The sequence below is a fragment of the Rhinolophus sinicus genome, chromosome 6 (assembly GCF_057876585.1).
Source record: "Rhinolophus sinicus isolate RSI-liver-muscle chromosome 6, RSI-T2T, whole genome shotgun sequence".
Taxonomy (NCBI): Eukaryota; Metazoa; Chordata; class Mammalia; order Chiroptera; family Rhinolophidae; genus Rhinolophus; species Rhinolophus sinicus.
Window position 1 is genome coordinate 68,026,427 of NC_142506.1, and position 17,471 is coordinate 68,043,897.

The following is a 17,471-nucleotide window of genomic DNA, read 5'->3' on the forward strand; positions in this document are numbered from 1 at the left end:
CCTGCCGCGGGAAGCAGCGGGGCGACCGTGAAGAGCCGGCCAGCTCTGCTTTTGAAAAGAGCGGTCAACTGAATTCAACGTCTCTTTTCCCCTGCAGGTTGTTGAAATGGGTGTTCGAGTCCCCCCGCCCTCACCAAGCCCCTCACCCGCTGCAGATGTGGGGGCGCAACCCATACCCCCAGCCCCCTCCAGCTCCCCCGCGGCTCACGCAAATCGCCGCCCTAGCCTTTCAGCCGCCGCCGCGGCGCTCAGACAGAGGTCGCCTCTCGCCCGCTGTAAGACCCGGCAGCAGTCACAGCCCCCGCCCCGGGCCAGGGTGCGGTGGGAGGGGGTTAGGCGGGGTGAAGAGGTTGGGGCCGGCGAGGGACTGGGGCGTGCGCCGCCTCCTCATTGGCTGGCGGCGGGGTCCGACCTGAGTCCGGACCCCGCGTCCCCAGTCGCTGTCAGCGTCCCCCATCCCAGCGTCCCCTCCCGGTCCTGCCTACCTCCCTTCTCCTCCTCAGCCCCCTTCCTTCCAGCACCGTCACCCGCGGGGCTGGAAAGGGCTGTTCCGGGACACGCGGGAGGAGGAAGGGAGGCGGGAGAGGAGGCAGCAACTTCACAGTCCGCACTTGAGAGCGAGCGCGAGGCAGCGGGAGCGGGAAGGGGTGGAGAGGCGAGGAGGGAAGGCAGACCCTGCTGCGCCGGAGGCGGGCGGGGCAGGGGCGGAGGGAGTCGCCGCGCCGTCCCGCAGCAGCGACAGCGGCCCCGCGGCGGCACCTCTCCCCGCCGCCCGCGCTGCGCGCCGGGATCCGCGCCCCAGGCGGCTCCGCCCTCGCCGAGTCCGCGCGCCCGGGCTCCGTCTCCGCCGGGTCTCCAGACCCCTGTCTCCTCGCAGCTCGCGAGCGACTCGGGAGCTGCGGGGCTGGACGGGGCGCAGGGGTCCGGACGCGCCGCCCGGGAGAGGAGGCGGAAGCACACTCCCGCGAGCCCCCTGACCGGCGAGTAGCCCCCCCCCAGGCGCCCCTTCCCCCCTCCCGCCCGAGTTGAATCTGCGGCCGCGTTCAGGTGCGGGGCTTGCGGACCGCACCGAGCCCCTCTCCCCGCCCGCGGCCGGCTTGTCATGCTGCCCAAAGTGGAGACGGAAGCACTGGGACTGGCCCGATCGCATGGAGACCAGGGGCAGATGCCGGAAAACATGCAAGGTAAGCGGGCGCGGCGCTCGGGTTCGCGTGGCTACCGCGCCCCGGGCTCCCCGAGCCTGGAGTGGCCGCGCCACGCCGCGCGCGGGCGTCAGGCCCCCTCTCCAGGGCAGGCATAAAACTTTACGGCTCTTGAACCGTGCGGGGCGGGGGTTTTCCTAGCAATGCGTAATTGGCCGCTTCTAATTAAGAAAAGGTGGGGGGAGTTCTAGCTGTCTGGCAGCCCGAACGGTGGCCTTAGGCTAAAGCACTTGAGAATGGGAAAGTCGGTCGTTCTAAGACGTGGGGTGTCGCACTGGAAACCGGGGCAGGATCTCAGGCACCGGAATCGGTGGGAAGGTAACCAGTGCTCTTGCGTGGCGGAAAAACGCGCTGCCAGGAAAGTCACCTGCAGAAAGAGAGGGTGACCCCGGCGAGGCTGGTCTTAGGTTTTAGAAGGTGGGCAGCCCCAAAAGCCCAGGCGATTCCCGGGTTACAACTTCAGATATGTGGGCAGAACTGAAGGACCAAAGTTGGCCCCGACCCCAAGCTCAGCGCGGGTCCTGCAGAGGGAGAGGGGCGAGCGCAGCAGCCTCAGCTTCATTTGCACCCCGAGAACTGGGAATGTGGGAACCCTGGGTGTTTTCCTAGCGCCTGGTAAGGAACAGACACAGCGAATCTCGCTGGCCATCTTTTCACCGCATTCCCAAACAGCGCTCCCAGATCAGGCTGTATCAGGCCCTTCAGAAGTTTGTCGCAGTGGCTCTGGGCCGGGAAGGGAACAATGCTAGGAAGAGTCACCGGTGCTCTTCCATCCTCGCCCCTTCCCGCGCGCAGGAAGAGCGGGCCGGCGGGCCTGTGATCCCGGAACGCTTCCTGCCATCCCCGTGGGGAACTTGAAAGGGCCGGGAGGTGTAGGGAGCCGAGTTCAGGGCTGGTGCACGCCGCGCCGAGCCCTGGGGCCTGGCGTCGACCCGCCGCGCTGCGGAAAGCGGGTGGCCGGGAGGCGTGCGGAAGGCCTGGCGGTGGGTTAGCCCTCGGCGATCTGGGGGTCTCTCCAATCCTCCAAGAAGGGCTGTGTAAGTCCCTTGGGCTGAGGACCCTGAGACTAACTTGAAGACTGGCTGCGGGGGCGAGGGCATCCTGGTTGGCCCAAAGGGGCCTTGCTCCCGGTCCCTGGGATCCTCGAGAAGTGGGGCCGCGGGGGGCGCGGCGCCGAGTAGCCCGGTCCCCGGTCGCCGCCGGCGGCGGAGAGGGATGGTCCGTTGGGCGCCCGTGAGGCTGGCGCGATTCTTGGGTTCAAAAGGGAACTTTCTGCTACCCGTCCCAGCGCGCGCTTTACCGAGGGACGCGAGGAGACGCTGGAGCCCGAAGTCGAGGAGGCAGGGGGAAGGGTTTGGGGAAGGAAGATGGGAGGGAAACGCCATTGTAATATTTTCTTTGTAAAGTTGGAGAGGGGCGTTCGTGACACGACGTAGTGCCCCAAGGCAGAAAGGTGGCTTTCCCTGTGTCCAGGGCTGCAGAAGAGTCGCCGGCCGCGCTCTCAGCCCTGAGTTCCGAAGCAGCGTGGGAAGCGCCTGGACACCGCTTCCCCGAGGCTCCGCGGCCCGAGAGGAGCCCCTGGGGACGGGTCTCCATTCCCATGTTTGCTCAGGTCTGAGCCGGGGACGCACCATAGTCTGACCGGTTGGGGAGGTCCCGCTGCAGCGCCTGCGGCCCCAGCTGCCCAAGGCCCCACGGTCCCCTCCACTTTCTCAAGACCGGGACTTCTTGGTCCCGACGGATTCGGTTCTCCAAATGGCCACCTGGGTTGCAGCACCTAGAAAACTCTGAAAGACGCCAGGTGTGGCGCAGCGGCGTGCGTCTCCTCGCACGGCCGCAGTCTTTGAATTTTCCAAGCTAGTCCCCACCCGGCCCCGGTCTTTGCGGTGCCGGATCCCCGCGGTGGGCTCCGAGGCCCCCTAGCAACGGTGGCCTCATTGCCCCTTAGGTGCGAAGTCAAAGTTTACTTCGTTGGGGGACACGGAAGTAGAAAAGACCCGGTAAAGTACACTTTTCTTCAGTCCCTAAAACGTGCCTCAAACAATAGTCACAAGTTTTCGGAGACGTGGGGCTATGAACGAACTTCTCGAACCGTCCGCCTCCCCCAAACCGGAGCGCGGTCCCCCCTGAGGGCTGGGACCCAGGCCGGCGCCGCAGGAGCACCGCGCTGAGTTCCCTTATTTCTGTGTCACGGAGCGCAGCGCCTGACTTTTCTGGAACACCTTCTCCCTGGACCCCCAACCCGCACCCCCCGCCAAACTCTGCCTGTCTCCGGGTTAAGCCCCGGCCCAGGGTCTGCGTGGTTTAGAGACGGCTCTACTCAGCGTGTGGATGCTGTGCGCCCAGTGACACCCCCTCCCCACGGCCCCTTCCGGGGCTCTGCAGAATCCTTAGAGAAAAAAAGAATTTGAAAGAGAAAGGGGGAAAGAGACCAAGTCTTTGGCTCGGAGGCCTCCACAGGGATCGAGTGCCAGGTACTTTGGGGGTGGGTGGGTGCTGCTTCTCTCTTTCCCTTTTGGTAAACAAATCAGGAAACTTCTGCCAGGTCATCGGTTCCCCACCCCCCCACCCCGCCCCCTGCAAATGCCACTGATTAACTTAAAACAAACTGGACTCGGTGTTTGCCCGCCTGTGTTAACCGAGATTGAGCAAGGGGCGCGAGGCGAGTGCGCCCCAGGGGTTCACAGGACGGTGCCCGAAGGCGCGCGGCGCTGGGCTACGCGACCTGCCCCTCGCCCTGGGTCCCCGCCGCGCGGACGCGGAGTGTCGGGAAGGGACCCGACCAGGTATGATCCCGGGCCTCCTGGCCACTGTCCTGCGCGCACACGATCCATCTCGCGGCGAAGACGCCTCCGCAGGGCTGCGTCGGAGGAAGGCGGTCACCCGATCCCCGCGGCCTGATTTCTGTTTAACTTTCACCGGGCGATCCGGGGTGTTTAGATTTTTCAGGGAAGATCGGAAACATGTGAAGTTCATTACAGGACTTCAGGGCTTTGCGACGAGACCAAACCCTCCTGTGCCTCTTTCCCTCTCCCCCCCGCCTGGTCCGGGCGTCCTCCTGTTTTCCTTTTAATTTTTACAGATTCTCAAATGTGTGGAGATGAAAGTACCCAGATCGGCAGTCCTGTCAGTGCGGAAATGCATGTTTCCATAAATGCGACCGATCTGAACGTAGGGAGCCGCAGGCTGCCCGGAAAGGGGGCTGCTGAGAACCGGGTTTCTGGGGCTTGAGTTTCTCCGCCAAGTGTTTGCAAACCGGTGTTGCCGTCCCTATTTTATCAGCGCGGTGCTTGCTGCAAACTTACTTCAGGAATGGGGCAACAGTGGATATGCTTGTTTTCCTTCCTCCGGCAAAGGCGACGTGTTTTTGGAACTCTGAGGAGGGTTCAAAGAAATCCAGAGTTGTTCCTGTAGGCAATTCCTGTGTCTAGTCTGATTGGTCGTTTTGCAGACTTGTGTTCAACAGTGGTCAGTGGGTAAATGTTTAACAGAAGTTGGAATTATTTTTTAATTTAAAAAATATACGAACTGCACGCTCATTGAGGCCCAAAGATGCTTTACTTTCACTGGAGGAAAGTAGTTCTCAGCACACCTGGGTAAAAATGATTTTCATTTTATGTTTTCCCTGGTGGCATTTGCCCACCCATCACCAACATGCTTTTCATTGCAGGATAAAAACCTGCCTAGGAAATTAATTGGATACGTGTGTCCATTTCTCTTCTTGTTCCAGGGTCTCAGTTTAAAATGGTGAATTACTCCTATGATGAAGACCTTGAAGAGCTGTGTCCGGTGTGTGGAGATAAAGTGTCCGGGTACCACTATGGACTTCTCACCTGTGAAAGCTGCAAGGTGCGTTTCCACGCTGCTACCTGAGAAACAGGCGGCTCAGAGCCCAAGTCCACCGCTGGGTTCCTTGTGAAAGCTAAATTGGGGCTGTCTTTTTTAGACCCAATTAAAAATGAGAGGGAGAAAGCGTCTGAAGGAGCTGATTCTTAGAAATATGTGTCTGATTTAATTCAAAAGGCAAAGAAATTTATGCTGTTTAGAAAACTGCCACTCTCATGGCTTTAAAATATTTTATTGTAGTGAAGTGATGTCGCTGTAGAAAGACTTCTATTTCTAATGGTCCTAAATATTGATTTTGCTTGACTTATATATATTTAAAGCATCGTTGTTCATGAGAGGAAACATGACAAAGTATTTTCCAAATACCTTTTAACTTCAGAGTATTCTGTGCTGCAAGTCTAAACATTTTTTATCCACAGACATAAAAGTATAAATTCCCAACTGTATGATTCCATCCTGATTTATTCTAAAAATAATTTTTGGAAATTTATATCATACAGAACAAGAAAGCAGATCTTAGTTTATAATAGAGCAGTTTTCACAAATATATCATAGGACCTATTTAAATGCAAGGAATTTTAATATGTAAAATGTACTCTATTGTTACTAATATCAACTAGACATTAAGGATTTATCTCAGACCTTTTTGATATGGTCCCAATAAATTTGATACTCGATGTTTCTCAACATTTTTTAAAGCAGAAAACTCAGTACAATTACTTACAGCATTGCCAGGAAAATCCCTTCATTTTCGATAACAAAGTAAGATTGTTTCACTTTATGGCTAGTAGGATAAACAGAAAGAATACAGCATCCTGGCAAAGCTGTTATTATATTATAAAGCTGCGAGTGTTATTTTCAATTAATTTCTTGAGTGAAATACAAGGAGAGCATACACTCTGCTAAAAGTCAGCTCTCTGCTGTACATGCTTTCATATTAGTTTCACCACCACCCCCTTTTTTTTTAACAGAGTTCCCATACTGGAATGCATTCCAGGGGAATTATGAACATTTTCCCATTTTGCTCTTTAAATCCTTTTGCTTTTAACTACCTAATGTTGACATTTGTAAAAGATCTGACATGTTTTGCTATTCAGTTTTTCCACTGGCATTTTGCAGTAGTTTGTCACTGAAATTGTATCAGACTACTTAACAACAGTACAGATCCTCAGAGTACCTGTCTCTGGACGTGAAGGTTAATGGGAAAATAGATTTTAAAAAAAAAAAAAATTGGTCAATATGGAGTGAGTGTATTTTTCTCTGATGAAATGGTGTGGAGCCAAATCTTCCCAAGATTTGATGTAATTCTTCAGGAATATAACTCTGATGCCAGAAAACCCCCCACTCTAGCCTGGTGCTGTTTTGGGGGTTGATCGTGTTAAAATGTAAAACAAACCACAGACTCACAGAAAGACTCAAGTGGTGCAGTGGAAAGACTGACTGGTGATTTCCTTAAAATGAAACAATGGGAAAGAGGCATGTTAGACCTCTACGATATGTCTCACTATTTTTTCTGTCTTATAGGGATTTTTTAAGCGAACAGTCCAAAATAATAAAAGGTACACATGTATAGAAAACCAGAACTGCCAAATAGACAAAACACAGAGAAAGCGGTGTCCTTACTGTCGATTTCAAAAATGTCTAAGTGTTGGAATGAAGCTGGAAGGTAAGATTCTTCTCAACTTACTGCCTGTGTAAACTCTCCAAGGACATAGAATTGAAAACAACAGTGTACTTATAACATGGTAACATTGTTTCCCTAGTCTTGTAACACTATTGGCAATAATGTAAGAGTTTTTATGTTGTGTTACCCAGAGTAGTGTGTCTCATTTGAACGCTGGCAAAATCAACCAGGAAAAAAACATTAATGTCAGCTGTGCCCCTCCCGTTTTGTTTTGTTTCGTTTTGGCAGTGGATGCATTTGACACTAAAAAAGCCAGGTCGATGAAAACAAAACTCAAGCAATTCCACTGAGAACAAAAATAATTTGTAAAAAAAAAAAAAAAAAAATCCTCAATTTAAGTTTTCAAGTCAGGATGCCCTAGTAACAATTTGATCTGAATCTTTTCTAATAGGTGTGCTTGTCATAATTGTTACTGTCAATTCAATGATTCCTGAGCAAGGGTTTAAAGCCCTGAATTATCAGAAGGGGTTTCTCACGTAGAATGTCTGTCGTTTTTGATAGGGTGGGAAAGCACTTTTTTTTTTTAAGATAACGACCGAGCCTGCAAAATAGGGAGTTGAGAAGCAGGAAACATGCAACATAGTGAACTATGAAACCAGTAGCAAGGGTGACACAAGAACAAGAGAATGCTTCCCCAAAGGCCACATACAATTTTACGTTGAAGGAGCAGAACCCGTTTGTATAATGTACAGATTGGCAGGTGGTAAAGTTAACATGCGACGGCTGAAAAGATTCTGTAGTTCATGGGCTACTGTGGTGTGTTGCTGTTTTTCAGCCTCTCACCTACTGACTTTCCACAGATTAAAGCCACTGCAAAGATAGTAATAATAAGGACTACATATCACTGACATGTGCCAGGTACAGAGCGCATTTTTTTTGATCAACGAGGCACAGGCTAGTAATGGTGGGAGCTTTTCTGTTGCGTGGAAACCAGACTTGATAGAAAGACCCCCCCCAAATCTCCAATAAATCTGCTGAATTACTGATAGATCCTTTCCCAACAAAAGGAGCCATCTTGGGTATCACGAGGGCTGAGAAGTCTGTCTTGCTTTTAAGCAGAGACTGAAAGGAAGCAGTTGATGCTTCTTAGTTTGTTTATTACCAATCACTTTTTATTTTCCAAAAGTGAAATACTGTAGTAGACACTTACTATAGTAGGAGACCCTGAAAACAAAATGTCAAACATTAAATCTTGTGATTTTATAGGATGTCATTTAATTAATTACTTTCTTTTAAAACAAAAAAAACAAAAGAAAAATACTGCATTTCTTTACCTTAAAAAGTGTGCTTTCTTAACTATAAGTCACTTGTGGTGCGGACTCACTTCCTTACCAGGGGTGTGAAACAACTGAATGTTCAATAAATTATCATCCACATGAAAAACTCTTTGTTAGCCCATGCAGTATTCTGGATACCTAGTATTCACAATAGATTTTTAATGCTATACTAATCCTACGATAAAAAGCTCAAAAACATCACCTCAAGCCATTGCAGTGTGATATAAGGTGTCTGAATTGCTGGTTTCGGCCTAATTGCCATTGGCCACCGTGGGCTCCGAGAGGACGGCTAACTTATGAGACGTGACCTCAGATATAGAGCATCATGACTATGGGCTGTCTTCACAGCTTCTGCAATGAATGTGCTTTCATTATATCCAGTTTTGCTTAAGTTAAAAACAATATCCGTGGTTATCTGATGTGTGCTCATCACGTCCAGGTGAAAATGATTTTCTAAGAAAAGTACGGACCTAACCCTTCTGCTGCAAATCAGCCAACATGGCTTTGGAGGAAGGTGTTCTAAGGGAAAATATTCATGATTTAATCCAGAGATGGGTTATTTCATTTTGTTTCCCTCCCAGCAGTTGAACTTCCATTAAGGAGAATCACAGTGGAACTGGCATAATAGAAACGGGTACTCATAGTAGAAAAACCGATACTGTTTCTCAACCATAGAAAGTGCCCTCTGTGTGTGGCCCGAGGGGGACCTCTCTGCTGCCCCGTGAAGGGTTAACACAACCCTGCGTATCCCAAATATGTTTTTGATGACAAGCACCCTTGGAGGAAAGAATTCATGAATAAAGGAAGAGGCCAGGGCTTTGGGGGGAGTCTCTGTGGGCTATTTTGAAGAAAACCACACACATACCACTTCTGGTCAATGTGCAGTATTTTCCAACAGCTGGAATTCTGGGGGATGCTAATAACTGACGTCTTCTTCATACGCTTCCTTTTCTTTTCTCCACACTAGCGGTAAGGGCTGACCGAATGCGCGGAGGAAGGAATAAGTTTGGGCCGATGTACAAGAGAGACAGAGCCCTGAAGCAACAGAAGAAAGCCCTCATCCGCGCTAACGGACTGAAGCTGGAAGCCATGTCCCAGGTGATCCAGGCCATGCCCTCGGAGCTGAGCATCTCTGCAATCCAAAACCTCCATTCCGCCTCCAAAGGCCTACCTCTCAACCATGCCGCCTTGCCTCCCACCGACTACGACCGAAGTCCCTTTGTCACATCCCCCATCAGCATGACAATGCCACCTCATGGCAGCCTGCAAGGTTACCAGACCTATGGCCACTTTCCCAGCCGGGCCATCAAGTCCGAGTACCCAGACCCCTACACCAGCTCGCCGGAGTCCATCATGGGCTATTCCTACATGGACAGTTACCAGACGAGCTCTCCGGCCAGCATCCCGCATCTCATCCTGGAACTTTTGAAGTGTGAGCCGGACGAGCCTCAAGTCCAAGCCAAAATCATGGCCTATTTGCAGCAAGAGCAAGCGAACCGGAGCAAACACGAGAAGCTCAGCACATTCGGGCTGATGTGCAAAATGGCGGACCAGACCCTCTTCTCCATCGTCGAGTGGGCCCGGAGTAGTGTCTTCTTCCGGGAACTTAAGGTAGGTTGCCTGCCATGACCACTCACAATGCCCCTTTCCAGAGACACCTCTCTGTCTTTCTATTCATACCTCCCTGCTGCTGGACGTACATCTCCCTGGCCTTCCTTCTTTGTGTGATTTACAGAAGTAAAAGAATTTTAGGACCTTGGCTTGAGGACTAGCGCAGCTTAACTTTATGGGGCTTTTATTCTGCGTATTCTTAATTGGGATGGCATTTAGTGTAAAAGATAGGAAACACGGGTTTGTGTGGTTTTTTTGCCGCTTTTTTTTTTTTTTTTCTGGAACAGTAGGATGTCTTTATTTATTCCCTTTAACTCAGATGGTTTATGGCTAGGAAAGTTAAGTCTGTGTGAAAGAGCCTGGTGATCTTTTTAAAAATTATCAAGTCCAGAGCTGTGTTACAATGGTGCCATTTCAAAGGGAAGAACGCCGGCTCTCAGCCATGTGTGGATCCTAAAGAACGTGGGGGATCCCGCTGCTCAGTGGTATCGGGTCTGTATTTACGACCTGTGCACCTTGACACTGGGTGGGTAAAGCCTTTGTTTTCGGAGCACATTCCAGCGGGTGTTTGCTGTCGCGCCAGGGACTGGGCAAGGGCTGGGTGCCAGTCTGCTGGGCTCGGGCTTTAGGTAACCTGTGTCTATCGCTGATTTTAATGTACTAGTACATGGTAAACACGGTGCTCGTTTGTAGAAGGTTCTCTGTTTAACTGCATCATTATTTTATTTCCTGAAACTTAAGCCTGAATTAATTTGGGAAAGTCATATAGACGTTGGGAAGTGCAGAGTGGCTACCACACCGACCACACTTGGTAGTCGGCGGTTTCATTCTTTGTCTTGAAAACAAACGTGGGTTCTGGATTTGATTTCTAAGTGTATCTGTTACAAAATCAATGTCTTCCTTTTGCTGTCGCGGGGGGGGGGGGGAGGGATGGGGGGAAGGAAGAGGGGGCGATGTGCTTGCTAATATTCGTGGTTTCTGATCACCTTGGACCTTTGGGGGGGATTTTTAAATCTCTGAGAGGAGGACAGTAGAAAGCAGACTTTTCAGTTAAAGGGTTTTCTGTTAAAAACTGTAGATGGACTAGAAACGATTAAGCGATTAAGCGCTGCTATTCGTACGCTATCTGCACAGATCCAACTCGGTGAACAAACAGACTGCTTTTCATCTCACGGCCGTTACTGCGACAGGGGAAGGTGGCCGAGGCTGGGATGTCATGCTGCTGAGGCAGCACCCTCAGGCCACCGTGTTTCTGAGTGTGTGACCATCCGTGGTCATCAGGGTCTTTGTCATGAAAACAGAAAGCAACAGAACTTTCCTGGTGTCCTCACACTCACAACTTTGTCGTTAAGAGAACAGATGAGCTTTTTGAAAATGAAAATGAAAATGACAATTGAAGTACAATTGAAAGGTCAGGAAATGTCAAAATGGGGAAAGCGGAGCCTTTCCTGTGAGATGGACTGGACTTGAATTGTGCCTGCGTCACTTTAATACCTGTGTTTTATGGGCGGGCGGTCAATCTGAAGTTTTCTCATCTGTAAAACTGTTCATGTGGTGTTTAGAGGGCGGGGTGTGGAGGGAGTAACGATACTTGGATTGAGGTTTTGCAAGAAATAAGAGAGGCCAGTACCAAGGGCCTAGCATGGGTGATATACTCACTGCATCGGTGCTCTGTTAAAGTTGTTATTATTCCTGTTTTATGACAAGTGTGTGGAAACTTTACAAAAATACTCGTATATTCAGGAGAAAGCGCGCACTTGTACTTGCTTATCAGTCTGTCGTTGAGAAACAATGTCACTGCGTGTGCTGTAGCAGCGCGATTGTACCATAAACCGTCACCACTAATTCAGGAACTCAGACTTGCCCGGCAGTAAGTTGGGCATAAAATGGATACAAAGTTGAGTAAGACAAATATTTCCTGTCAAGGACTTTACGAGAAGACAGTTTCATAAATAACTATTGAAAAAAATAAGGACGCTGAAGTTGCATTTCACAAACCTTCGGAGGCCAGGACCATGCGCATTATTTTATGTAAAAAGGAACCTTACAGAGGGAATATGGATCACTATGGTGAATGTCAAGAGTGCTGGGAAAACACTCTTTCTCTCCAAATTTCTCAGTTCCTCCTCCTGTAGCGAAATTCTATGAGACTCTTCTATAGGTCAGAAGGTTTAATATTTGGCTGAAATATAAGTACCTTTGGGGACGGGCGTGTTAAAGCGTTACCAGTCACTTATACTTTTGTGTAATGCATTTGTCAGTCTTTCGTGAGACTATGATCTGAAAAAGGGAAAGTACAAACCCCTGGGGGTACCTGCAGAAGGGGGCGGGGCCCCAAGAAAGACGGACAGATTGACATGTCTCAGTTTGCCTCAGGCTGACACTGAAAGGCGTGATTCAAGTCAATTATTTTTCGGAGGAGAAAAGTAGGATTCAGGATAACTTAGAAACAGCTGAAACGTAGGGTTGTGAGGTGACTTTCCCATTTGGAAGAATTTCTTTTCCTTTTTTTATAAAGTTGCTTTGAAGCTGGCATTGAGATATGTGCGTCGCGGTATACTTCTCCAAGGCCACAGTTTTTTAACTATGACCTGCAGTAAGAAACTTATTTTGCACTAGAGCTTGGTGTCCCAAACACATCTCACGCATGCACGCACGCACAACTGAACCAAAGTTGCACTAGGCAGTACACGACCTTCTCCACGCCACCCACTCTGATATTTCCTATTGTATTCTGCTTTCGTTTAATTTATTTCATGGTTTTTTCAAACTTTCTGGTCGTGCCACACTACATTGGTCTGACTTGAGGCACAAGCGGCAGCAGCCCTGTGGCCACTGCCCCCGTGATGGTTTCGGGGCCACCCCCGAGTGCTGCCCACCTGCCACCCCACAAGCCCCTACCTCCTGGTGTGGCCTCTGAGACCCCCTGAAGCCCACAACCCATCCTCTCGCTACGTCCCTGCAAGCGTGGGGACCTGGGGAAACGCATGCTTCCCCCGTAAACGTTTGTGTCTTTCTTCTAACTTCACAGCAAATTAGCCACCGAGAGACAGACTAACAGGGCAGATCGTTTATAACTGCACCACCCCGAGAGGAAAAGTCACATATTTGCTCCTGGAAAGTAATAGGATAATAAGGCAATTTTGCAAATGACCCCTTGCTCACGCTCCCTGGACACGTTATGTTCTCTGCCATATATGAAAGAAAACACGGATTCCATTTGTTGACTATTTAAGGGAACAGAGGGCCAGAGGAATTGTGGGGGGGGTTGTTTTGTGTTTCTACATATCTACAAGGTGCAAAAGAGGTATTGTGGTTCTCATTCAAAAGACTGGGATGAGAAAGGAAATTAGGGCTCCCAATTTGCAGCTTGAGAAATTGCACAGGAACAGAAAAAGAGAGGGAAAGATGGTATAGTCACGTATAAAATGCAATGTCAGAGGAAGGTGATGGGGGAAGACAGCTAGAGGACATCTGTAGAAGTGAGCTGCTTGTTTTCCTCTGCCCCTGAGGGGGCCAGTTCTGATCTCCGGCCCAAGAGGAACCAGTACCCTGACACAGCACGTGTGCCTCCAGACGCTCTTGTCCTAGCAGCACAGATTTTCCAGAACTGGGAGGGCGGGTGGAGATGCCTTGACCCCACCTCCTGCTTTTACAGATGGAGAAACTGAGGCAGGAGAGGGCACATGACTTGCCAAGATTACCCAGCTGTTGAGTGGCAGCACAGGGACTGGTAGATTCAGGCCCAGCCCCCCCCAGCCCCACCCCATACACACACGCACGTGGACCCTATAACCTTTGACTCCCGTGAGGCTAAAGCAAACCCCTGGGTTGTCAGAAATCCATCACTCCCATCAATTACTAGATCGCTGATTATCGGCGAGACAGATTTTGTCCAAGTCCAGCCTCCAGAAGCGCATGCATCGCTTTAGAAGTTCTGGTAATTCTTTCTGGCCACAGGCGGGGGTCATTCGGAGAGTGGGTCTACCCGCCAGCTTTCTGGCTGCACTTGGGGGTACCCTGGCTTCTGCGTGATGCCGCGATAGCCAGCATGGGTTACAGTTTACGTATGTTTGTGAAAACAGGCAGAAAGAGGATGCTGAGTTGTGCGGGGTGATCGATGGGCCACTCATCAAAATATTAGGGATGCTTTCTGAGATACACCCTTCCATTCAATGTACCTCCTAATCTTGAACCCGAACCTGTCCGACCAGGATCTGGACTCTTGACTTTGTCCTTGTGTTTTTGGAAATGGGCAAATTCAGGACCCCCGACCCCCCCCCACACACACACACACACACTGCTGAGAGAGTCTCTGTGAGTCAAGAAGACTGTGCTTGTTCTTGCCGTGATTTCTCTCATCTGGGCCCCGACTCACACAAACCAGAGCAGTGAGAAAGGAATTCCCACTTCATTGACCGACTAATGAATCTGCACCATCTATTTGATCTCATAACGAGACCAGATGTCCTGAGAGGACTCTGGGAACCGGTAGAGAAGATCCTCTCCTCCACGAACGATTCTGATACATGGAGGAATACAAAAAAAATAAAAAATAAATTAAATTAATTCTGACTGAAATACATAACTAGCGTTTCTGTGGAAAATAGGTCTCAGAGACTTGGGGAGTTTGTGCCAGAGGAATTCAGCCCCGCCGAGGCCAGTTTTAAGCACATTTTTCTCTGAAGTGCAGAGGCTGGGGTGGGAGGAAGCCCCCCTTGGTCTCTGGCGGGTTGCAGAGGCTTTCTGAGCAGTTTCCTTTATTTATTTTTAACATTCCAGATCCCTTTCCCCAAGCCCTAGTTCACCTCTGCCATCCAGTGTGAGACTCACCTGGGGCTGCCCCCAATTCTAAGCTTATTCCTTCATCAGCTTTCTCCACCCTTGTTGTGTGTGTGTGCACGTCCCACGTTCACCTGCCGTCCTGCTCTCTTGGCCCTGCCTGAGAATCAGGGTCCAACCCCAGCACCCCTACATGCTGACATGGCGTCTCAAAGGCACAGTCGGGCCCCTCACTGCCCTGTGTTTTGCCCCCTCTGGATGCAAAGTGGTTAGTCCCAGAAGGAGTAGAGAAGCAGGTATGAACTTCAGAGAACATCCCGTCAGGAGGGGAGAAGTGTTTGCCTCTGAAGGCAGGTGAAAACACCCCTCACCCTCTCCCCAACAAGATGGCAGAACACAGGAAGTGCACTCCAGGCCGCCTGGCGAGGAAGCCAGACCCGGGCTCCTCTGCCTCCAGAATGAGTGTGGACGCCCTCGTGTCCTTGTGAGTTCGGAGAGAACGTGGGAACTGGCAGGTTTGACTTGATGGTCTCCGGGGATCAGGCTGTCGCTTCTCCGCCGTCTCCAGGCAGAGGGGACACAGCGGCTTGTGGTCTGCTTGGTCGTGTTGAGACTTTCTGTCATTCTGGCCTCACTTGCTGTACACATGTTTTTCTGCGCGCATCTTACTGACTCAGGAATCCACTCTTTTAGTTTCGTGTTCACCGTCCCCTGGACGAGTCAGCTCTTCTCAGTCAATACCATTTGTGCAGAATGGTTCTTTGGGGGCAGGTGCAAATGCCCCTGACTGCGAAGACGTGTTGTCTGCACACTGTCCTTTCGCACCATGTCATGGGAGTCACGAGATACCTGGTGGCTGCTGTGCACTCATGGCTGTTTCCCTCAAGGATTACATTTGCTTCTTTCAGTGACTATGCATTTGCAGACGTGGTTAGACTCTGACTTCCTGCTCTTGGCTCTGGCATGGCCAGTCCCAGTAGTTTCCATGTGACCATATCCTCCTGGGGAAGCAGGGCTCATTGGTAGGAGTGTCAGTAGCATGTCCACGGCTTCCTAGGGGTTGTCTTGTTCACACACCCGACAGGCTTCCTGTTGCTATTAATCTAGTTGTTATCTACGAGGCCGTGGGGAGAGCCTGGGACGAGCCAGCCACACCCAGAAACCAGTGTGCAACTGGCTTGGCCATTGCCAGGCGTCTGAATATGAACAGAGAAGGAGGGAACCATCACTGTCTTTGCTCCCCTCAAGGTCAGCTGGTGAAGGGGAGCAGAGGTCACCTCTGTTGGAGCCTTCAGGCCCTTTTCTGGCTAGGCCCTGAGGACACAGCCCTGCGAGGGGAGCGCGGCAGATGGCCTCCCTGTGCTGACAAGTGACTGTAACAGCCTCAGACCGCTGCTGTCACAACACTCTTCCCAGGGGACGCATCCACCCACCGCACCTCCTGCTGAGGGCTGCAGCGGCCCATTGCTTAGTAAAAGTTTGCTAATTAGTTTTTCAACCAAACCAGTCAAATAATCTGTTAGCACCAGCAAAATTAACCGACACACTTGAGTCAGTTTGGGATCAGGGGAGCAAGTGGGAACGAGAAAGATGGGGAGAAAAGAGAGACACGGTGAAAAAGGCCTCAGGAGGTAACCCCCCCCCCCCCCCAAGGCTTGGCCTATGTTAATAGGTGAGAGTTTAGGAGAGTCAAGGTCAGCAGAAAGCACTTCCATTTTCCCGCGGCTGCAGAGCTCAGACAATAGATGATAATAATAGCTGCCATTAATCGAGTCTTAGCTATGAGTCAGACAATTGTTAAGTGCGCTACATGTGTTATCCCATTTAATTCCCCTAATCCTGTGTGGTGGGCATTACTATCCGTAGTGCACACCCGAGAACGCGTCCGAAGGCCGAGACACTCGCCGACTCGTCCCGGGTCACACAGCTAATGTGTCCCGGTGCTGCCATCAGAACACACACAGACATGGCGGCCTTTGGAAAAGTGGCAAGTCCTTGGTGACAGTTTCCTTGTCACGGGGCCCCTCAGCACCCTTCACAGCAGGTCTTAAAGCTCCTTTGTCTCCTCAAACTGCACAGGGCAGTGATCTTCAATGGGCCCAAGGAAATGCAAATTCTTCCTTTTCTTAATTAGAGAAGGACAGAAGTCCTTCCCCTGGGAAGGGGACCAGGGTGTGTCTTTGGTGACAGAGCGCTGAAGCCTTCATTTTCAGAACCGGGCTGTAACTGGGGGGGCACAGAATGAGGCGGGCAGTGGGCAGTGGCAGTGGGGTCCCCCAGTCGGAGAACACCTGGGTAGACTCTCCTCACCCCGGCCGACCAGTGCCCCCCACCAGCTCCTACTGCATCAGCAGGGGGTTTTGTCCGTTTGTTGCTTAGAAGCAGTACGTGCCTGCTTGCTGAGAATAATGAGGGCCCCCGCCCCGCCCCCGCACTTAGCCCAGTCCTTGTAGTTGCCCAGCAGGGCACACGGTTGCCCCAGATCTTAGGGAAAGTCTGCCTGCATTCGGTTCCCCTGTCAGTGTGGGAGGGGTGGGTCTCCGTGAGGCCCCGAGCCCTGTCTGTGAATGGCAGCCACTGTCACACAGTCAGGGAACGGCTCATGGGTGACACCCCTCCGCACACTTTGAAGGACTTTGCCCTCTGAACCTACCAGGTATAAAGTAGGTCTTTTATTTTCCAGGGTAAGTGAAGGATGACTCGCCTGTGACTTAGTCTCCTACTTCTGGGGAAGTAGATCATACAAACCTTAGAGGGCTCAACATCCATTTGCAGAATGACTGCACAGAAATTGGGCGTTTCGGCTGTTCTTCACGAGAAGGACATTCCTCTCTCACCCAGGAATGCCACCCACACTCGGGACGAGGACACGTGCTGGCTCACCGATTCCAGCAGCTGGGCCTTCGCTCAGTGTCCCCATTCCCTCTGCCCTTCGTGTGCTGCAAAGGCCAGGCGGAGCTTGGGTGCCAGGGGCCTGGGGCCCGGCCGGCTGCTCTGACATGCTCGGACCTCCTGCATCATTTTCCTCATTTTCTCCACTGCCCCCCACCTCCACCTCTCCTTGTCTCG

The 17,471-nt window shown here is 51.1% G+C and overlaps 1 protein-coding gene across 6 annotated transcripts in view; it reads left to right on the top strand.

Moving 5' to 3' along the window:
• The window catches only part of NR5A2 (nuclear receptor subfamily 5 group A member 2), a 105,124-nt gene that overhangs the window by 9,202 nt on the left and 78,451 nt on the right, over positions 1-17,471 (top strand). The window contains exons 1-4 of one of the 6 annotated variants that reach the window (XM_074317087.2): positions 474-1,184; positions 4,933-5,051; positions 6,573-6,714; positions 8,977-9,620. In XM_074317087.2, the coding sequence (XP_074173188.2) occupies positions 1,103-1,184; positions 4,933-5,051; positions 6,573-6,714; positions 8,977-9,620 (987 nt within the window). In that variant the 5' untranslated portion in view covers positions 474-1,102. Of the gene's footprint in view, positions 1-473; positions 1,185-1,498; positions 1,521-3,831; positions 3,989-4,274; positions 4,799-4,932; positions 5,052-6,572; positions 6,715-8,976; positions 9,621-17,471 lie in introns of those variants that run through there. The other 5 variants (XM_019750929.3, XM_019750930.3, XM_019750933.3 and 2 more) reach the window with 5 other exon arrangements.